The following is a 17,302-nucleotide window of genomic DNA, read 5'->3' as shown; positions in this document are numbered from 1 at the left end:
AGTTATATCTAAGGGATAGTCTAAGGAAAAAGAATGAGAATACATGGATGGAAAACTTTAATCACTGCCACTAAATCATATAACTTGTTCAGACATATTCTGGAGCACTAATAAAAGAAAATATTAGTTTATCTCTTATTCCATGAAATTAAAACTATCTCACAGTTATGATCATATTTATAACAGAAATCATGAGAAGTGAAGTGACCTTTCTCTTTGCTTGTAAGACTCTGCAATATGAAGACTTATATATTTTCAGTTAAAATTGTCAAGAGGAATGTATTTAAAAGCTCAGAAATAAGGTCAAGATTAACAGTAGGCTTAATCTTTAAGTATCTTTTCAAAATTGTATGTGTGAGTGACACAATATGATCTATGGAGAGACTGTACATTTTGATATCTCCTCAGCATAAGTAGCAGGATTGCAGTCTAGATTTTAGGGCTAAAACAATTAATCAATGTCACAGAAGCCTGAGGTACCTTTATTCTACAAGTAACTTTTAATTCATGAAAGAACACTGTATTAAAAGTTATTGCCTATATTAAGTTGTTCAATCATTTTTTGAAGATTACAAAATCTTTTAAAATTATGAATTAAAAAATGTTCAAAATATCCATTAAGGTATCCAGTAATTGAAAATATTTGGAATTTCTGTGGAAAAGTCTAAGTACTTTTTCCCTGAATGGTTTTATGTGTGCTTTCCTGAAATGGGAAAAATTTGAAATATTGTTAAAATTCTTTAAACTTAATACGCATATCAAAATGCAAAAATGTGATGATGTTTTTAAAGGCAAAATTCAAAATATCTTAAAATCAAATAGACAGGAAAAGAAAAAGGCTCTCATAATTCTTAGACTATGAAACTGGTATTAATAAGTAATAACCACAAATTCTTACCCGAAAATGTTCAAAATGTAGTATATATATATTTTTAAGATAATATTTGTGTTTTTTCTTAAGGTTCCTAATTCTGAGAACTTTGAGATTCAGTTTTCTGTTTTTAGCTTGTAGTACATTTTAGCTTACACTAAGTTCTCATAGCATTCTATATGTTATAAAGTATATTTACATTACTTACTTTTAGGTAAATATAGACAGGTTTTTGATGAAAAACATTCATTTATGAGTATGTTTAGGTCTCTTCTGTTATACTTAAAGGCAGGCATAAATCTTACTCTCCTTAATAACAAAACCATAGGAAGACATATAGAAAACAAATGTATGACATATATTAACTTGTAAAGTAATAGTTTCAAAATAGTTGGACCATAGATGAAAATCTACCTAATTTTATTCAGTATAAATCTCTTACACAGGAAATATGTACTTGGGCAGTTTATAAACACAATCTGGAGGGATTAACTACTAAGTCCCCAAAAGTCCTTTTACTATAACTAAGAGAAATATGGTAAGAGCTATTTCTAACTCTTCTTACTCCAGTCTGTTGCTCCAACATTTGCCCATATTTAGATTTATTCATCTCATTTAAGTAGCTGCTTTTTAACACCCATTTTAATTCCAAACTTATACTGGCAAATCTAGACTTTAACCTATCTTTTGTCAATATGAGTGATTTTGGATGGATCAGGTTCAAATCCACAACAAATCAGCAGAGGCAAATAGAACCACCATTAGAACCCAAGGTTGACTTAAGAATCAAGATTATCAGAATTTAACAAGTTCAGAGTTGGCAACTTTCTTTATTCCAATGAACTCTGTGTGTGTGTGTGTCCATGTGCGTTTTACTTACACCATTATTGTAACTATAAAGATCTTGTTCAGTAAGTTTTAGTAAAACTTGATTTAAAAAATAAACCAGTGCATACTTCTTTTAAATTGAAGAGTCTCCCCCACCCCAAAATATTTATCTTCCCACACAGTTATTTAAGAAATTAGAGCAAAACAATTTCAATAATTCCCTTAGCCTTTGCCTACTGCTCCGCATAATACTCCACAAAGGAAGACCACAGAGTATTTTCACTTTCTTTTGTTCAACACCAATCTTATCCACAACAATAAAAAACACCAAATAACACTGCTCCTTTGCATCTTAAAAAGCTGAGAGGAGGATTCCAATAGATTCATAGGAAAAAGAAAAAAATATTAAATGTATAATATTAATACCCAAATTCATGCAAAACTTCAGAAGAAAAGTTTTCATTTTCGGAAAACACATCCTGTCACTTAGAAAAAATTATGTAGAATCAGAGTTTAAAATATGCAAAGAAAGGGAGATTAAGAATACTGTATTTAGTTTTGGGCTAATTGGGTCTGTCCTTAAACTTCTACCTCACTTTCTCAGGCTCAGTAACCACTTTGTAAAAAAAAAAAAAAAAAAAAAAAAAGGACCCAGACTTTAGTGATACATACATTTGCATATTCCCCCCTTACTCCAGCTCTGTTCTCCTTGCAGAACTTAGCTTTAATGAGCCTTTCCTCTATTTCCCTTTTTTCTTTTTGAAGTGTACACTTTTCAGAAGATACAAATACATGAAAGGCAGTCAGGCAAGGAGGCTTTGTAGCTAAGAGAGGATTTGGAAGAAAAAATAAGAGCTATTACCCTGCACTATCTCAATGCTCAGCACATCCTCTCCCACCAATCAGAAGTACTCTTCCTACTAGGATGCTGAAAGATGAAGCTCTGTGGTCCAGTGAGAGCCTCGCAGCAACTGCATGGGTTCTGGTTGTTCAGCACGTTTCCTAGTGGCTCTTATTGTGACATAGTGCTCGCCCTTCACACTTCTCTCCAACGTCTTTTGAGTGAATAGCTTAAAGTGGACGACGCGGGTTTCTGGAGCCACTCTGTTAAGCTTAGTATGGACAACTTCTCAGCAGAGAAGTTTGCTGCCAGTCCTTCAGAAGACGGCTGGAACACGAACTCCTTTTAAGACCATCACTCAATCCCGCCACTTACTCCGCGCAACCAGTCACGTGGTTCCCTGCTTCCATCGGAGACACCCACATCCCCATTCACCTTCAGCTTCCTAAGCCAAAAGATGCTAGAGGGTCACTTGGGGTTAGGGTTCTTGTTTGTTTCTTAAAAAAAAAAAAGTGCTGTTGACACAGTTTGCTTCAAATAGGGAGACACTGTGGTAATCTCCAGCATGATGGAGTGAGGGGGTGAGAGTCCACAGCATTGTCAAAGTGTCAACCGAAACCATGCATCACAGCTTCCCTAAGATCCCAGGCTTTTCCTACATCTAATTCTCACCCCACATCCACAAGATAGATACATTAATATAGTATGAACTAAATGGAATTGCGACACCTCCAGAATCTCACAGTAACCCCTCAATCCTCCAAATGTCCAAATGCCCTCTTGGGGGGGGGGGGCAGGGGGGGAGAGAGGGGAAGCGAGAGAGATTGAAAGAGAGCGAGAGCGAGAGCGAGCGAGCGAGCGAGCCACAGAAGCTATTACCAGAGTTTTGTTCCCGTTCTTGCTGAGAGGGCCCCGGAAAACTCCCTTGATGTTGCGAAAGTGTCCGTTGCTGAGATGCGTGGAGCTGATGACAATGTAGTAACACTCCATGGGGCAGCCGCCGCCTCCGCCGCCGCGGCCGCCGCTTCCCTGCACCTGGCGCCCGCAGCCGCAGCGCGCCGGAGCCGGGGCCGGCTGGGCTGGGGCCCCGCGGCGAGGGCGAGCCGCCGCCGGGCTCGCACGCCTCGGGGAGACGGGCTCACGACGCCCCTCCGCCGAGCGCGCCCGGGCTGCTCCGCCTCCGCATGCTCCCGGCGCCCCCCCGCTCCGTCTCGGTTCCTCCCCTAATTCGCGTCGCGGCGGCGCGCCCGGCCGGAGGATCCCGGGCTAGGAGGGGCCGGCCGGGCGGCGGGTCGAGCCGCGCAGCCGGAGTCAGCGGCGGCGCGGCGGCCGAGCGGAGCCGGGCAGCGGGAGCCGCCCGAGCGGCAGCGGCGGCGGCGGCGGCGGCGGCGGCAGCATCCCCCGCGCTCGGCGCCCGCGCTCGGAGTTGCTGCTGCTGGCAGGCATGAGTGTTATTATAGTGAGCGGCGTTGCCGGTCCATTGCACTGAGCCAATGGCAGGGAGCCACTGGGCTGATACTGAGAGCTGTCAGAGGACTACATCTGTCACCCGCTGCCTCCCCCCCGCCCTCCCCCGCCGCCGCCGCTGCCGCCGGGACCCACGGCCGCGCGGGTCCGCGCGCCGGTGGGAGCGCCCAGCGAGCGGGACGCCCCCCGCGCAGCGCCGCGGCCGCCGAGGGCCAGGGACGCGACGGCCACCGCGGGCGGGCGGGCGGCAGAGCGACCCGCCGCTGAGAAGTGGGAGACTCCTCCGAGGTGGGGGCGGAGGGGAGACCAAGAGACAGAGATTCCTTGCCTGCCAGTCGGGAGGGGGGGAGGGGGGGAGGGGGGGCATAAATAAATTAATAATTCAATACCGAAGGCAGCCGCTTCCAACTGCAGCGGATCCAGGCAGGTGCCAGCAGCTGCTTCTCTCTCGAGAGATAGTTGCTACCCGTTGGGTTTGGCTTATTGGATTTTATTTGTTTTTAATGTATTTTTAGTATAGAGGTTGGATCCTGTTCAGAATCTTAGAGAAAGAAAATGTTCCCCACCCACCACCACCACCACCACCACCACCACCACCCGTTTGTAGAGATCACAAGTGTTTGTGTTGATAGTTTGGGAGGTGGGTGCTGGCGGTGATGATGGGGGCGGGGATAGTTGTGGCGATTAGTGGAAGTGGGTAGAGGGTAAAAACAGGGACTCCTGGTGAATAGGTTCCTGGACCTGGCCTTCCTCCTCACCCATCTCCCCTGAGAACCTCGGCTCTTCCTAAATTGCCAAAGCTGAACAGAAAGGGATGCTTTGCCGCAAAGAAGCTGCTGCCACGAGCCTGCTTTGCATTTCTCTGTAGTTCTTTTCCCACTACAGAGTGGTAGCGAACAAAAAGCGTTTGCCCTAGAAGCGACCTGAATGGGAAAATCTCATGCAAAGGAACTAATGGGTGCCTTATGGAAAGTAGGGGCTGAGGTCTGCTGCGTTCCCCGAAGACAGACCATCAGGCTGGTTTTGAAGAGGCCGAGGCAGCCATCCGCCTGGATGTGCCCTCCCAGCCTCCCTCTCACCCAGTTGATTCTCTCTTTGTGTAAGTTTAACTCCTCTGAGGTGGGAGGGTGAGAGCACCCCATCAGGTATATATACGACTCATTAGTCCGCACTTAAAAAGATCGATAGCAGGCAGTGGGATGCCGGGAGATGGTGCCTTCAATGGATTTGCTGAAGGCTTTATTTTCCTCTAGCCTTGAATGGCTTAATTGGTTAAAGCAGATTCCAGACATTCTGATGCTCCTATGTCAGAGCAAACTGCACTTTGATATAACCTGTGTTTGTCTTGTTTATTTGAAGGTCAGGATTTCAAGACATTCCATTCTGGGTCTCCCACAGATAGCATTTTACACAGCAATGATTCTGCAAACTACAATATGGTCTTTAAATGAATCTGCCAGTTTGATATCACTCTTTGAAAGAGGAAAAGAAGGGAAAGAAAAAGAGTGTTTATCATAAGAGAGGCAATAATCATGTGAGTAAATTATAACTTCTAGGGATAGAAGAGGGGAGTCTTAGACTTATCTAAAGGAATTTCTCCATGTTCTGTGCTTCAGTTCAAACAAAGAAAAAAAAAGTTGATGTGTGTTGATCATAGCTCATTACGAAGTGTCACAGTTATTTAGAGGTCTTGGCTAAATTTCTCAGATATCCACTTGGGGGAGTCTGGAAGTCTTGGGAGAAAAAGAGAGAAAGAATTTCCAAAACTTATTTACTCGTGGAACAGATCACCTAATAATTTGTTAGAATTCAGTATAAACATGATTCCATTAGGAAAAAAAAAAGTGATCTCCACTACATATTGTGTGGAAATTAAATCCATTTTGGCACCTATCGTTACAGCTATTTTTCATTTATATTTTGAGGATGCAGGCATTTTCAGTACATATCACTTTGGGAACAATTAATGACCTGTATGATTTTTATCACATCTTCTGAAGTTTTCAAAACTTGCAGTTATTAGACAAGAGATAAAATCTTCTTTATTACTTAACCAAACTAAAGAATCTCTTTAGGAAATGGAAGATGCTTCCTATGTGAAAAATCAGATAATATAGTTTTCTTTTATGTGCAAGTCATAATAATCTAAGCTAGGATTTTTGAAATATTTTTATCAAAAATACTTCTGAAAAAAATATTCAGATCTCTATTTACATCATGAAGCTGAATTTCCAGTTCAGGAAACAGGAACATTTATAGGAATTGTCCCGTGTAACATAATATCATTTATATGGAAAGTCATATTGTATTTCCAGTAGCAGTTTATATAGAATATGTATCATAAATGTCATATATAAATCAATACCTTATGATACAAATATATCATAGTAATAAACTTCAGTAAGGTATCTTAATAATCTCTGAAGGGTCACTTCACTTTCAGAATGGTCTACTTTTGCCACTTGCATGCTTGATGGTATGATGGGGTGGCTTTAGACTACCACATGTAAACCTATATATAAATGGCAATGAACACACCACAGATTTGTTGCTAAATCTGTATTTGTTGCTAAATACATGATGCTGACAGTTATAAAAATATACGTTTTTTGAATAAAATTGGTCTTCATTGTTTTTCTACATATGAGGTAATCTATCTCAAAATTACCTAATATTGAGAGTGATCAGCAAGATTCTGTACCCTTACCCTGAATTTAAACAGACATATCACAGGGCAGTGTGGTTTCCTTTACCCTTATCTCAATTGAGTAGCCACATCCATAAAGATCGTTCAAAGAAAACTACTAATCACACTGTATGATAATCGTTATGCCATTACCAATGAGCTCTATTACCTGTGGACTCTTCATCATATTAACCTCAACATTCAAAACAGTAAGCCACCACCATGTGCAATCTGGCTTCTAACTATAACAAACAACTATTAAACATAGTGGAGTTTTTATATCAAACATGAAGGAAACTTTTCTTTTGAATTTTACTAAAAATGAAGAGAGAAAACAAGTAGAGAATCAGGACTTCCCCATCATCTCAGAAAGGAAGCATACCTTTCGATCAATAAATTGAAATCAGTAGACAGTGATAAATTATTATGCCCTTCCCTCTTGCTGTTCCCATTTCTTTCCTTTTGTAATGGTGTAAAAGGTATAGAAGTAAGCATCTTTAAATTCTTTATTATGTTATCATCTCTGATATCCATGGCCTATTCTCATTATTTAAAGTAATTCTGATTTCTGTTATTAGTAATCATTTCGACATGGATTATTTCTATGGAACCTTACCACCCAAATTTTTAAAAATGAAATATTTCTTCTCAGTCACTTGGAGAATTTAGGAGACCTGAATATTGGATGCCTTAAATATCTAACTACTATTATAAATATGCAAAGTCAATATTTTATAATCAGAAAATATTTTAATTTTAAAATGTCTTTTGGGATAATTATATATCACTTGGGTTTAAGTGGCAACTTTTAAGTGGACAAAACTGCAATCAATAATTTGAATATGAAAGTTTTATATATGATATGTCTAAAATATTGCAGTTCATTTTTGCAACCATACCTCAATTTTTCTCTTTCTACAACTGATTTAAATCAAGATCCCCTAAGCTCCATGCTTGTACTAAGTTACCTCATTCTCTGTTCCTCATCTTGCTTTCCTTAACCCAAATTTGGATGCCAATTTTCTGCTCAGCAACTAGGTATTGTTCCTGACCTCCTCCTGTCTCACACAGGACTTCAGGACAATGTTGCTACTTTGAAATGCAAAACCAAGGTCTTGCCTCCCTTCCCAAACCAGTGGCTGGACCCCTGCATCCTGAATCCCTGCCCAAGTCGCTCTGCACAGCTCTTCCAGAGGAAAGTAAATCTTTTTTTTAAGTTTGCTTAACTCCTAGTTGAGACCAGATGTTGCTACCTCCAAATCCTTAGACTGCCTACTTCTGTCATTACAATCTCTGGATGCTTTTACTCTGTCTGTCTGGATAACTTGCTATCACTACAGTGAATGATCCACAAATTAGATTCACTTTTGGGTCCCCACTTCAGCCTTACTTGAGCTTCTATGAACCAAATGCCTATTCTTAAATCATCCTGAAAAAAAGAAAAGAAAAAAACATACTTCAGTGTTTTTCAGAGATGTCTGTGATGTATTCTTAGCGGTTACAGGGTATATAATCACGATTCAAATTTCTCCTTTTCATTCTTATAATAATCTTAACATAATAAGCATATTCTTGAACATTAGGGAAATCATATAATAGTAATTTGTCCTAAGTTTTGTCACTATAAATCTTTTGTTTGCATTCATTTTTGTGATCACGTTGGTACCAGGTATCATTGCTTGTATTGTTTTGGACTAAAGAGGAAAAATCTATAAACTTAACACATACATGTTTTGCTTATTCTTAGATAAGACCAAATGATATCATGACATCTGCATGAATGAAGGTGTGGCATAAATTGGAAAAAAGTGATGGAGGAATTATATCACCATAGAGCACCCACATTCACCAAAATCATCAGGCATGCTTAGATCAGTATTTACACACAAATACCCATAAAAACATTCATGTTTTGGGACTGGATTTGGTTTCAGCAGAGCAAAATCATCTGTTGTATTAAATTAAGGGTGTAAATTTGGACATTTTGTCATATTTATATTTGATTTCTTTTTTTTATTTTGTATTTACACAAGAGCTATAAGCATATGGGGTTTTATAATTAGTCTGATGTTAACATATTTGAGTGAAATTATGCCACAAGTGAACTTAATATGTGCTAGGGAATCTTTAAAAATGATCTATATGTTTTTCAAGTATGAGAAACACTGGTGTATCCTAGCTATAGGATACGTACTAAATAAATATTATTGAACTTATCTGCAGCTGATACTATTGTATGATTTGAAAGGAAATGGTGACCATTTTAGGTAATTATTAATTAATTATTACCTAAAAGTAGGTCCATCTCCTACATTTTTGTTGCTGTATTTCAGTTCTGCTAGGTTTAAATGTGGGACCTCTTAAAAACAAATAGTGAGAGGGGAGACGGACATGGAGGAGGGCCCTTGTGGGGATGAGGACTGGGTGTTATATGGAAACCAACTTGACAATAAACTGTTTGTAAAAAAAATAATAAAATAAAAATTTAAAAATTTAAAAAACCACAAATACTGAATTCTACCAAATCTAAGATCTCATCAATTATAAGGTGTATACTTTTTATGTTCACTACAAGTGCAAACATACTGTCAAATAAATGCAAGAAGCCACTGATTATAAGACATCTGAATTATGGAGATATTAAAAACAAAAAGGCATCCTAGAATCAATGGACTATGAAATCTACATTTGTACAGATACTACTACAACTAAAAACTTAACTATAAATCACTTTAAACATGTCCAGCTACGGCAATCATGGAATACTGAATGGATAGTAACTTCGGTCACCTCACTTCTAAAAGAATGGGAATAAACTAGATATTATCTTGTTCACAAACTCTAATTTCTCCGATTCCCTGGCAACTTCCCTAGAGTTGATATTGGTCGGGTCTGGTAGAATAGAACATCAATTTAGTTTTCTCTTTGGTATTGATAGATGTGGATGTGTGCCTTGAATGACTGAAGGAAATGCAGAATTGTGGAAATGTGAAAATTAGTGAAAATGCAAAATGGATCACAGAGAAATTTCACAATTTTCCTTAGGTTCAACCCTAAGAGATAGATTAAACAATTGAAATTATGCAGTGTTATCACATATGTTAAAAGAAGGGTAGATCACATATTGAACAATGTAATATATGTATCTGATACTGATCATTTTTTAAGTCTTTTTTATGGGCTTACTTTTCAATTCTAATATTAGCATTTGGGACAGAGCCAGAACAATGCTAATTTAAGAGCCAAAGCTACATTTCTAATACATTGCCAAAGAAATTAGTGTAATTGGATGCTATATAATTAACTTACCAAAAGGATAACATTAAAATATATTATCATTAGTCAAGATAAAGATGAACAGTTATTACATTCCTCCATTTCATAGTCTTTTTGGAAAGCAATCTGGCCACATCTATTAACATTAAAATTGCATATAACTTTTGACCTAGCCATTGTATTCCTGGGACTCTCTAAATAGAATAAAAAGATATTCACAAGAACACTTAATGCAATATTGTTTAATTGCTCATAGTTATAAAAAAACTGGAAACAAAGACGATTATCATCAATAAATCAATATGTATATGTTATTATATATATTACAGACTGCATCTATTAAAATAATATGGTGTATCTATACCTATTGATTTGGTAGCATTATGTAATTATTTTATTGCATAAGAAATGTAACATACAAACAAAAGTAGAATATAAAATAGGATTTGGTTTGGTTTATTGAAAAAAAAAACAAAGACTATGTATAATTACCAAAAAAAAGGTAGGCATAAATATAGGTAAGGGTATGTGTAGTTTGATGATATATTTTAATGGTAGGTATGAGTGAGAAGAAAGAACTAGAAGAGAAGGAAAAAGCTAAGAAGATGGAAGCAAAAAGATAAGACTGACATGCATCTACATACAGGCACACATATGGTAAAAACATAGAACAAAAAGAAAGAAGGAAGAGAAGAATGAAGGAAGATGCCAATAGCACCAAAACTAATATGTGAAGAACAATAAAAAGTAGGTGAAAGGAGGGAAAATATTGGGAAGATACTAAAATGAAAGCAATTTGTCTATAATGGCCAGTAGAGAAGAGGATAAATGAATGAAGAGATAATGAATCGGGGAAATGGTTTTGAACTAGAATTGACAAGATTTACCAATAGATTTGGGCGTGGGGTAATGAAAAGACAAACAGAATCACAGAATTTGACCTTGGTTCCTGGCGCAGGATACTGAGATGGAAAAGTTAGAGAGGTTGTGAAAAATGTTAAAATTTAGATTAACTTTTTACTAAGTTTGAGATGCCTTTCAGATGTACAAGTGGAGAGAGAAGACATGGCTAAGGATAAAGTCTGGAATCAGGATCAAACATATTCTTAAGATCTACTTACTTTCCTCTGATGTTTCTGTGTGATCAATCAGAACCTTTACAATAGAATTACACACTTAAGTTAGTATGAATTGTATTTTTAAATATGTTTGTGAGGATTCTGAATTCTAGTTATAAATCTTAAGGAAGAAAAAAGATATTTGTTTTTCAATTATGTATGATAGATAAGCACCATAACCAATATAAAATTTGAATAACGGAAAATAGTTAAACAATACAAGAAAACTGTAAAGTATGTTTTTGCAAATAACACAATAATATTTTTAAATGATTAGTTATTTATTTTGAGAGAGAGAATGAGTGAGGGAGGTGCAAAGAGAGAGGGAGAGAGAGAATCATAGGCAGGATCCATGCTGAGTGTGGATAATCCCAAGCAGGTTCCATGCTGAATGCCCTAATAATATTTTAATATCATGAAAAGAAACGATCATGAATATACTGTTATAAAAATGGCAGGTATTAAATTGCATCTCACAGAAAAAATATTATTAAGATGTCTATACTATCCCACGTAATCTATAGATTTATTGCAGGGACACCTGGGTGGCTTAGTCAGTTGAGCATCCAACTCTTGATTTCAGGTTTGGTCATGATCCCAGGGTTGTTATGGGATCCAGCACCATATAGGGGCTTCTCACTGAGCATGGAGCCTGCTTAAGATTCTCTCTCTCTCTCTCTCTCTCTCTCTTTTTTCTTTCTCTCTCCCTCCTCTCCCCTAACCTCTCTCCCCTACTCATGATCTGTCTCTAAAAAATCTTTTAAAAAGATTTATTGCAATCCTCATCAAAATACCAACAGCATTTTTCACAGCATTAGAAAAAAAATTAATTTATATGGAAACACAAAATATCCAAGTAGCCAAAGGAATTTTGAAAAATAAAAGCAAAGCTGGAGTTATCAAAATTTCAGACTTCAAGTTATACTACAAAGTTGTAGTAATCAAAACAGTATGGTACAAAAATAGACACATAGATCAATAGAACAAAATAGAAAATCCAAAAATAAAGGCATAATTATATGTTTAATTAATGTTTGACTAAGCAGGAAAGAATATCTGATAGGAAAAAGATAGTCCCTTTAACAAATAGCAAATAGTGCTGGGAAAATTGGACAGCTACATGCAAAAGAATGAAACTGTATCACTTCCATTCACCATACACAAAAATAAATTCAAAATAGATTGAAAACTTAAATATGAGACTTAAAACCATAAAAATCCTAGTAGACAGCACAAGCAGTAATTTCTCTGACATCAGCCATAGCAACAGTTTTTTTTTTTAGATATGTCTCCTAAAGCAAGGTAATAAAAGCAAAAAGAAACTACTGGGATTATGTCAAAATAAAAAGCTACTGCACAGGGAAGGAAACAATAAAAAAAAACTAAAAGGCAAAAAACTACAGAATGGGAGAAGATATTTGCAAATGACATATCTGATAAAAGATTAATATCCAAAATATAGAAAGAACTTATACAGCTCAGCACCCAAAAATAAAATAAAATAAAAATGGGCAGAAGAAATGAATAGACATTTCTCCAAAGAAGACACACAGATAGCCAACAGATGCATGAAAAGATGCTCAACATCACTCATCATCAAATACAAATCAAAACTACAACAGAATCTGAAGCAGTCTCTAGGCTCTAAGCTGTCAGCACAGAGACCAATGCAGGGCTGGAACTTGTGAACTGCAAGATCATGACCTGAGCCGAAATCGGATGTTTAACTGATTGAGCCACCCAGGTGCCTTAACAGATTCTTAATTATAGAGAACAAACTGATGATTACCAGAGAGGAGGTTGGTGGAGGGATGGGTAAAATAGGCCATGGGAATTAAGGAGTGCACTTGTCATGATGAACACTGAGTGACGTATAAAATTTTTGAATCACTCTACTCTACATCTAGAACTAACATAACACTGGAATTTAAAATAAAATAAAGAAATAACACTGGTGTTAGTTCATATTTCCTAAAAATAGGAAAAAATAAATAGGAAAAAATAAAATAAAATTGCATCTATATAAACAAAAGAACACCCTTAGTCATACTCACAAGACACTAAAAAATGACTGTATGATATTGTAACAAAGATGAATATGTAAATCTCTCAATAGTAAAAGTACTATTATTTTTCTTTAGGTATTTTTGCATATAGTCCTATATTAAGTGATTATTTTCCTTTACATGAAGAAAAAAGACATTTTTACTAGTTATTAAATTATAAGAAAATAAATTAATTTTTTGATCTAGAAAAAAAGATAAATTATAAAAAATAACCAATAGTAGAGAAGGAAAAAAGTTAGGCATCTTACAAGCACATATGTTTTAGAAATGAATGGAAATAATTTAATTTATCCTATAAAAGGGAAAGCCTTTCAGATGATAAAATCTAACAAATAATATGCCTAAATCAAAAGTAATAAAGTTGAAAGTAAAGATTTAGGAAGAAAATAGAGTAACTGCAAACAAAAAGAAAATAATAGTATATTTACATTTCTACCCTGTGAAATAGAATCTGAGGCCAAAGATATCAGAGTACAACTGATAAAGATAGTATAACGTTCACAAACACTTATGCAACAAAAAACATAAAAGCAAAATGCATAAAGCAAAGTCCTAGAAAATTAAAGGAACAATTCACAAAAGAAAAAATAAACACAAAATATTTGTGACTGGTTTTCAATCAGATTATTCAAAATAAAAATATACCAATACCATGTATTAGTTTAAAGTTACTGGTAATGTAAATTAATGCAACTGTTTGAAGGGTAAATTGGTTTTAATCATAAAATTTTTAAAAATGAATATCCCATGACTCAGGCATCCCAGTTCTTACAATCTATTATACAGAAATAATACCATGAAGAGATAAAAATATAGGCACAAGACAGTGCTCACTGCAGAATATTTGTAATACCCAAAATTTGAAAGGAACCAGTATGTCCATTAAAGGAGAATAACTAGCAAAAATTAATAAAAATGCATGCAATACTATATTGGAGATCAATTCTTTAAAAAAAAAAAGGCTATGTCTCTTTATTAAGTAGGATTTTCATCTATTTCTTTTTTTTTTTTTAATTTATTGCTGAGAGAGAGAAAGAGAGAGTGAGAGAGACAGCGTGAGCAGGGGAGGGTCAGAGAGAGAGGGAGATACAGAATCTGAAACAGGCTCCAGGCACTGAGCTAGCTGTCAGCACAGAGCTCGACATGGGGCTCAAACCCACGAACCGTGAGATCATGACCTGAACCGAAGTCGGACACTTAACCAACTGAGCCACCCAGCTGCACCAAGGAAGATTTTCATCTAACAAGATCAATAACGACACTATAGTCTCATTTTGGTTTTAGGAAATTAGTATAAGTATTTTTACAGACAGATAATCAGATGGATAGTGATATGCATAGGAGAAAGGCTGGGTATGCAAGAGACACTTAACAGTGATTAATACTGTTTATATTAAGTTTGAAGGTTTGAGGGCTAAGGTCAGGGAGTTTGGGTGAAGAAGGTCTTAATTTTTTAAATGACAATTTTTTTAACTGTTTTTTTTTTTTTTTTTACAAATAGTTTATTGTCAAATTAGTTTCCACATAACACTCAGTGCTCATCCCCACAAGTGTCCTCCTCCATGCCCATCCCCCCCCATCCATCTTTTTTTTTTTTTTTTTACAAATAGTTTATTGTCAAATTAGTTTCCACATATTTTTTTTTTAACTGGTTTTAAGTGGAGATGTAATAACTCTTGTTTGGATTTTTTCTTAATTTTTGAAAAAGTTAAGAAATGTTGTGCCTATTTAAATTGATCTAATTATCATGTATATTATTTATTTATCTGTTTGCTGTTTTCAATTCCCCAATAATATTAAGACGCCATAAGAGCAGAAACTTTGCCTGGTTTGCTTACCATTGCATCCCTGAAGTCCTGAAGAGTATCTTGAGCTTAGAATATGCTTAGTAATTACTGTTGACTGAGTTTAAGGATCAAAGGAATTAGGGCAAGTATTTGAAAAAGCAAACACATTATAGCAATGCTTTTCCCCATGGTAAATCTCTTGTTTTTATTTTACGTCAACAAATGTGTTGTCTCTCTATTTACAAACAATAGAACATGAAGTAAAACAGGTTTCCCCAGTAGATCAGTGAGACTAAACATCAAATTCTCTAAAAAGACCCCCCAAAAATAAAAGCTTAAGTAAAATAATTTGTTTCTCTCATCTGTGATAGTCAGTGTATATGTTGTCCTTGTCAACAGTGTTAGTGGCTCAGTGTCCTCAGTGTTCTGCCGTGCTCAACATGTGGCTTCTGTCTTGTAAGCTCTTGCTTCATCATTGCGTATGTTTCAGCAAATTCAAAGGCAAGAAGGGCAAATGGAGGACACTGCCCTTCCCTTCAAGAAAATGGCTCTGACGTTGCATGTGACATTTCTTTGCTATATTTAATTGGCCATAACTTTGTCATATAGTCACACAAAGCTGCAACAGGAGGTTTGGGAATGTAGTGCTTGACTATTGTACCTACTGAAAATGAAAGAGCTGTGTTATTAAAGAAAGAAAAAATAATTGATATTTTATCACTTAATCAAGTTCCTAAATTGATGAGGCAAATTATTTGCCTTTCTGAGGAATGATTTTTAAAAATCCTGTGGAAGCATAATCATATATACAGTTTAGAATATAATCATATATACAGTTTAGAACATTTCAGTTATGCTACATAAACTAGGCAAGAGAAAATATTAGAATGTAACATTTGACAAAAATAAATTGAGAGAAATTTGGAGGTAAGGGGAAATACATTCTTTTTTTATAAACTACTTTTCATATAGCTCTTATAAATTTTATAAATCCATGACATTTGACCTTGAAATGTTGTTTAATGTCAGGGCAATAGGCAGAAAACCCCAACATAAACTATTTCACGCTGGCATTCAACTATATTTTTCCTTCATGGCTTAACTATTCCACATAAACTTAGCATTTCTGTCATCAATCTGCATTTAATATATTACTAGTCTGGGTTTAAACTATTGGTCTTATGGACAAAAATTAATTTCTCTCCCAATGAGTTAACTTACTTCAAGGAAGTCATTGACTATGGTACACTCTTTAACATTTACCCAAAGAAAATCTTTTGCTTTCACTAGAAAAGGAAAGAAAAGGGGTGCCTGAGTGGCTCAGTCAGTTAAGCATTGGACTTTTTGATTTTGGCTCAGGTCATGGTTATGAGATAGGCACAGGGCTTCATGGTTGGTGTGGAGCCTGCTTAAGATTCTCTCTCTTTCCCTCTTCTTCTGCCCCTCCCCTGATCACACTCAATGTGTCTTTCTCTCTCTCAAAAAAAAAAAAAATTTAAAAAAATAAAGAAAAAGGAAAGAAAAGCATAGTCAAGATGCCTCATGCTAATATGTAGGTGTAATGATTAATTTATCACCCCTCCATCCCCTAAGAGTGTCATATAGCAAATGACCTTACTCCTTAAAAACTTATATCCTGATATCACTGATTTGATTTTTGGAATCTAAATTTAGGAGTATTAGTCTGTGATCTATTTTGTGACAGAGATATTTATTAGCTCCAGTTATCTACATTAGCTACAGAGTACAAGCCCTATTGGGAAGAGCTCTCATTACTATAGTAACCTTAATCATAAGTAATTTAAAAAATAAAAAGGAACATGTGCATCTAAAGTATACGATACTGTGTGGAATCTTTGCCTTAATTTTAATTAGTGTTTTAGCATTAACTAAGAGCTGCTACTCTGTCCAATAATTTGTTTTGCTCTTTGACTTAGTCCCATGGCTGAGACTAAAGCTGTACCCTAAGCTGTAGAGCAGTGGTTCTCAAATGTTAGCCTGGATCAGAATTGCCTGGAGGACTTGTGAAAACAGATTCTGGACTCCATCCCCCAATTTCTGACCCAATAGGTCCTGGATAATGGCCAATAATTTGCATTTCTAGAAAGTTCCCAGGTGATGCTGAGCTGCTGATCCCCAGTCTGGGGAACCACATTTTGAGAACATTACATCAGCGTAGCCAGAATTCTGACCGTGGCAAATTCTTTCTCTGAATAGAGCTAGACAGTGTCTAAGAATTCTATAACTGAAATGATAAAGATAATCCTCTCTTTAAGGGCTGAGAAAGGAGATTTTGAGTGATGCCATTACCCCATCATATATATGCCACATAACTATCCTCTGCTCATTTAAGTTTACCTCT

General features: G+C 36.5%; 1 protein-coding gene across 1 annotated transcript in view; it reads right to left on the bottom strand.

The window, feature by feature from the left end:
- The window catches only part of ZNF804A (zinc finger protein 804A), a 283,567-nt gene extending 280,037 nt beyond the window's left edge, over positions 1-3,530 (bottom strand). Inside the window, exon 1 of the mRNA XM_039216603.1 lies at positions 3,420-3,530. Within this exon, the coding sequence (XP_039072534.1) occupies positions 3,420-3,530 (111 nt within the window). The remainder of the gene's footprint in view (positions 1-3,419) is intronic.
- Positions 3,531-17,302: the final 13,772 nt, after the last annotated feature.

This window comes from Hyaena hyaena, unplaced genomic scaffold (genome assembly GCF_003009895.1).
Source record: "Hyaena hyaena isolate Hyena2069 unplaced genomic scaffold, ASM300989v1 scaffold_642, whole genome shotgun sequence".
Taxonomy (NCBI): Eukaryota; Metazoa; Chordata; class Mammalia; order Carnivora; family Hyaenidae; genus Hyaena; species Hyaena hyaena.
The sequence above is the reverse complement of the archived record's forward strand: the minus strand, read 5'-3'. Positions and strand labels throughout refer to the sequence as shown.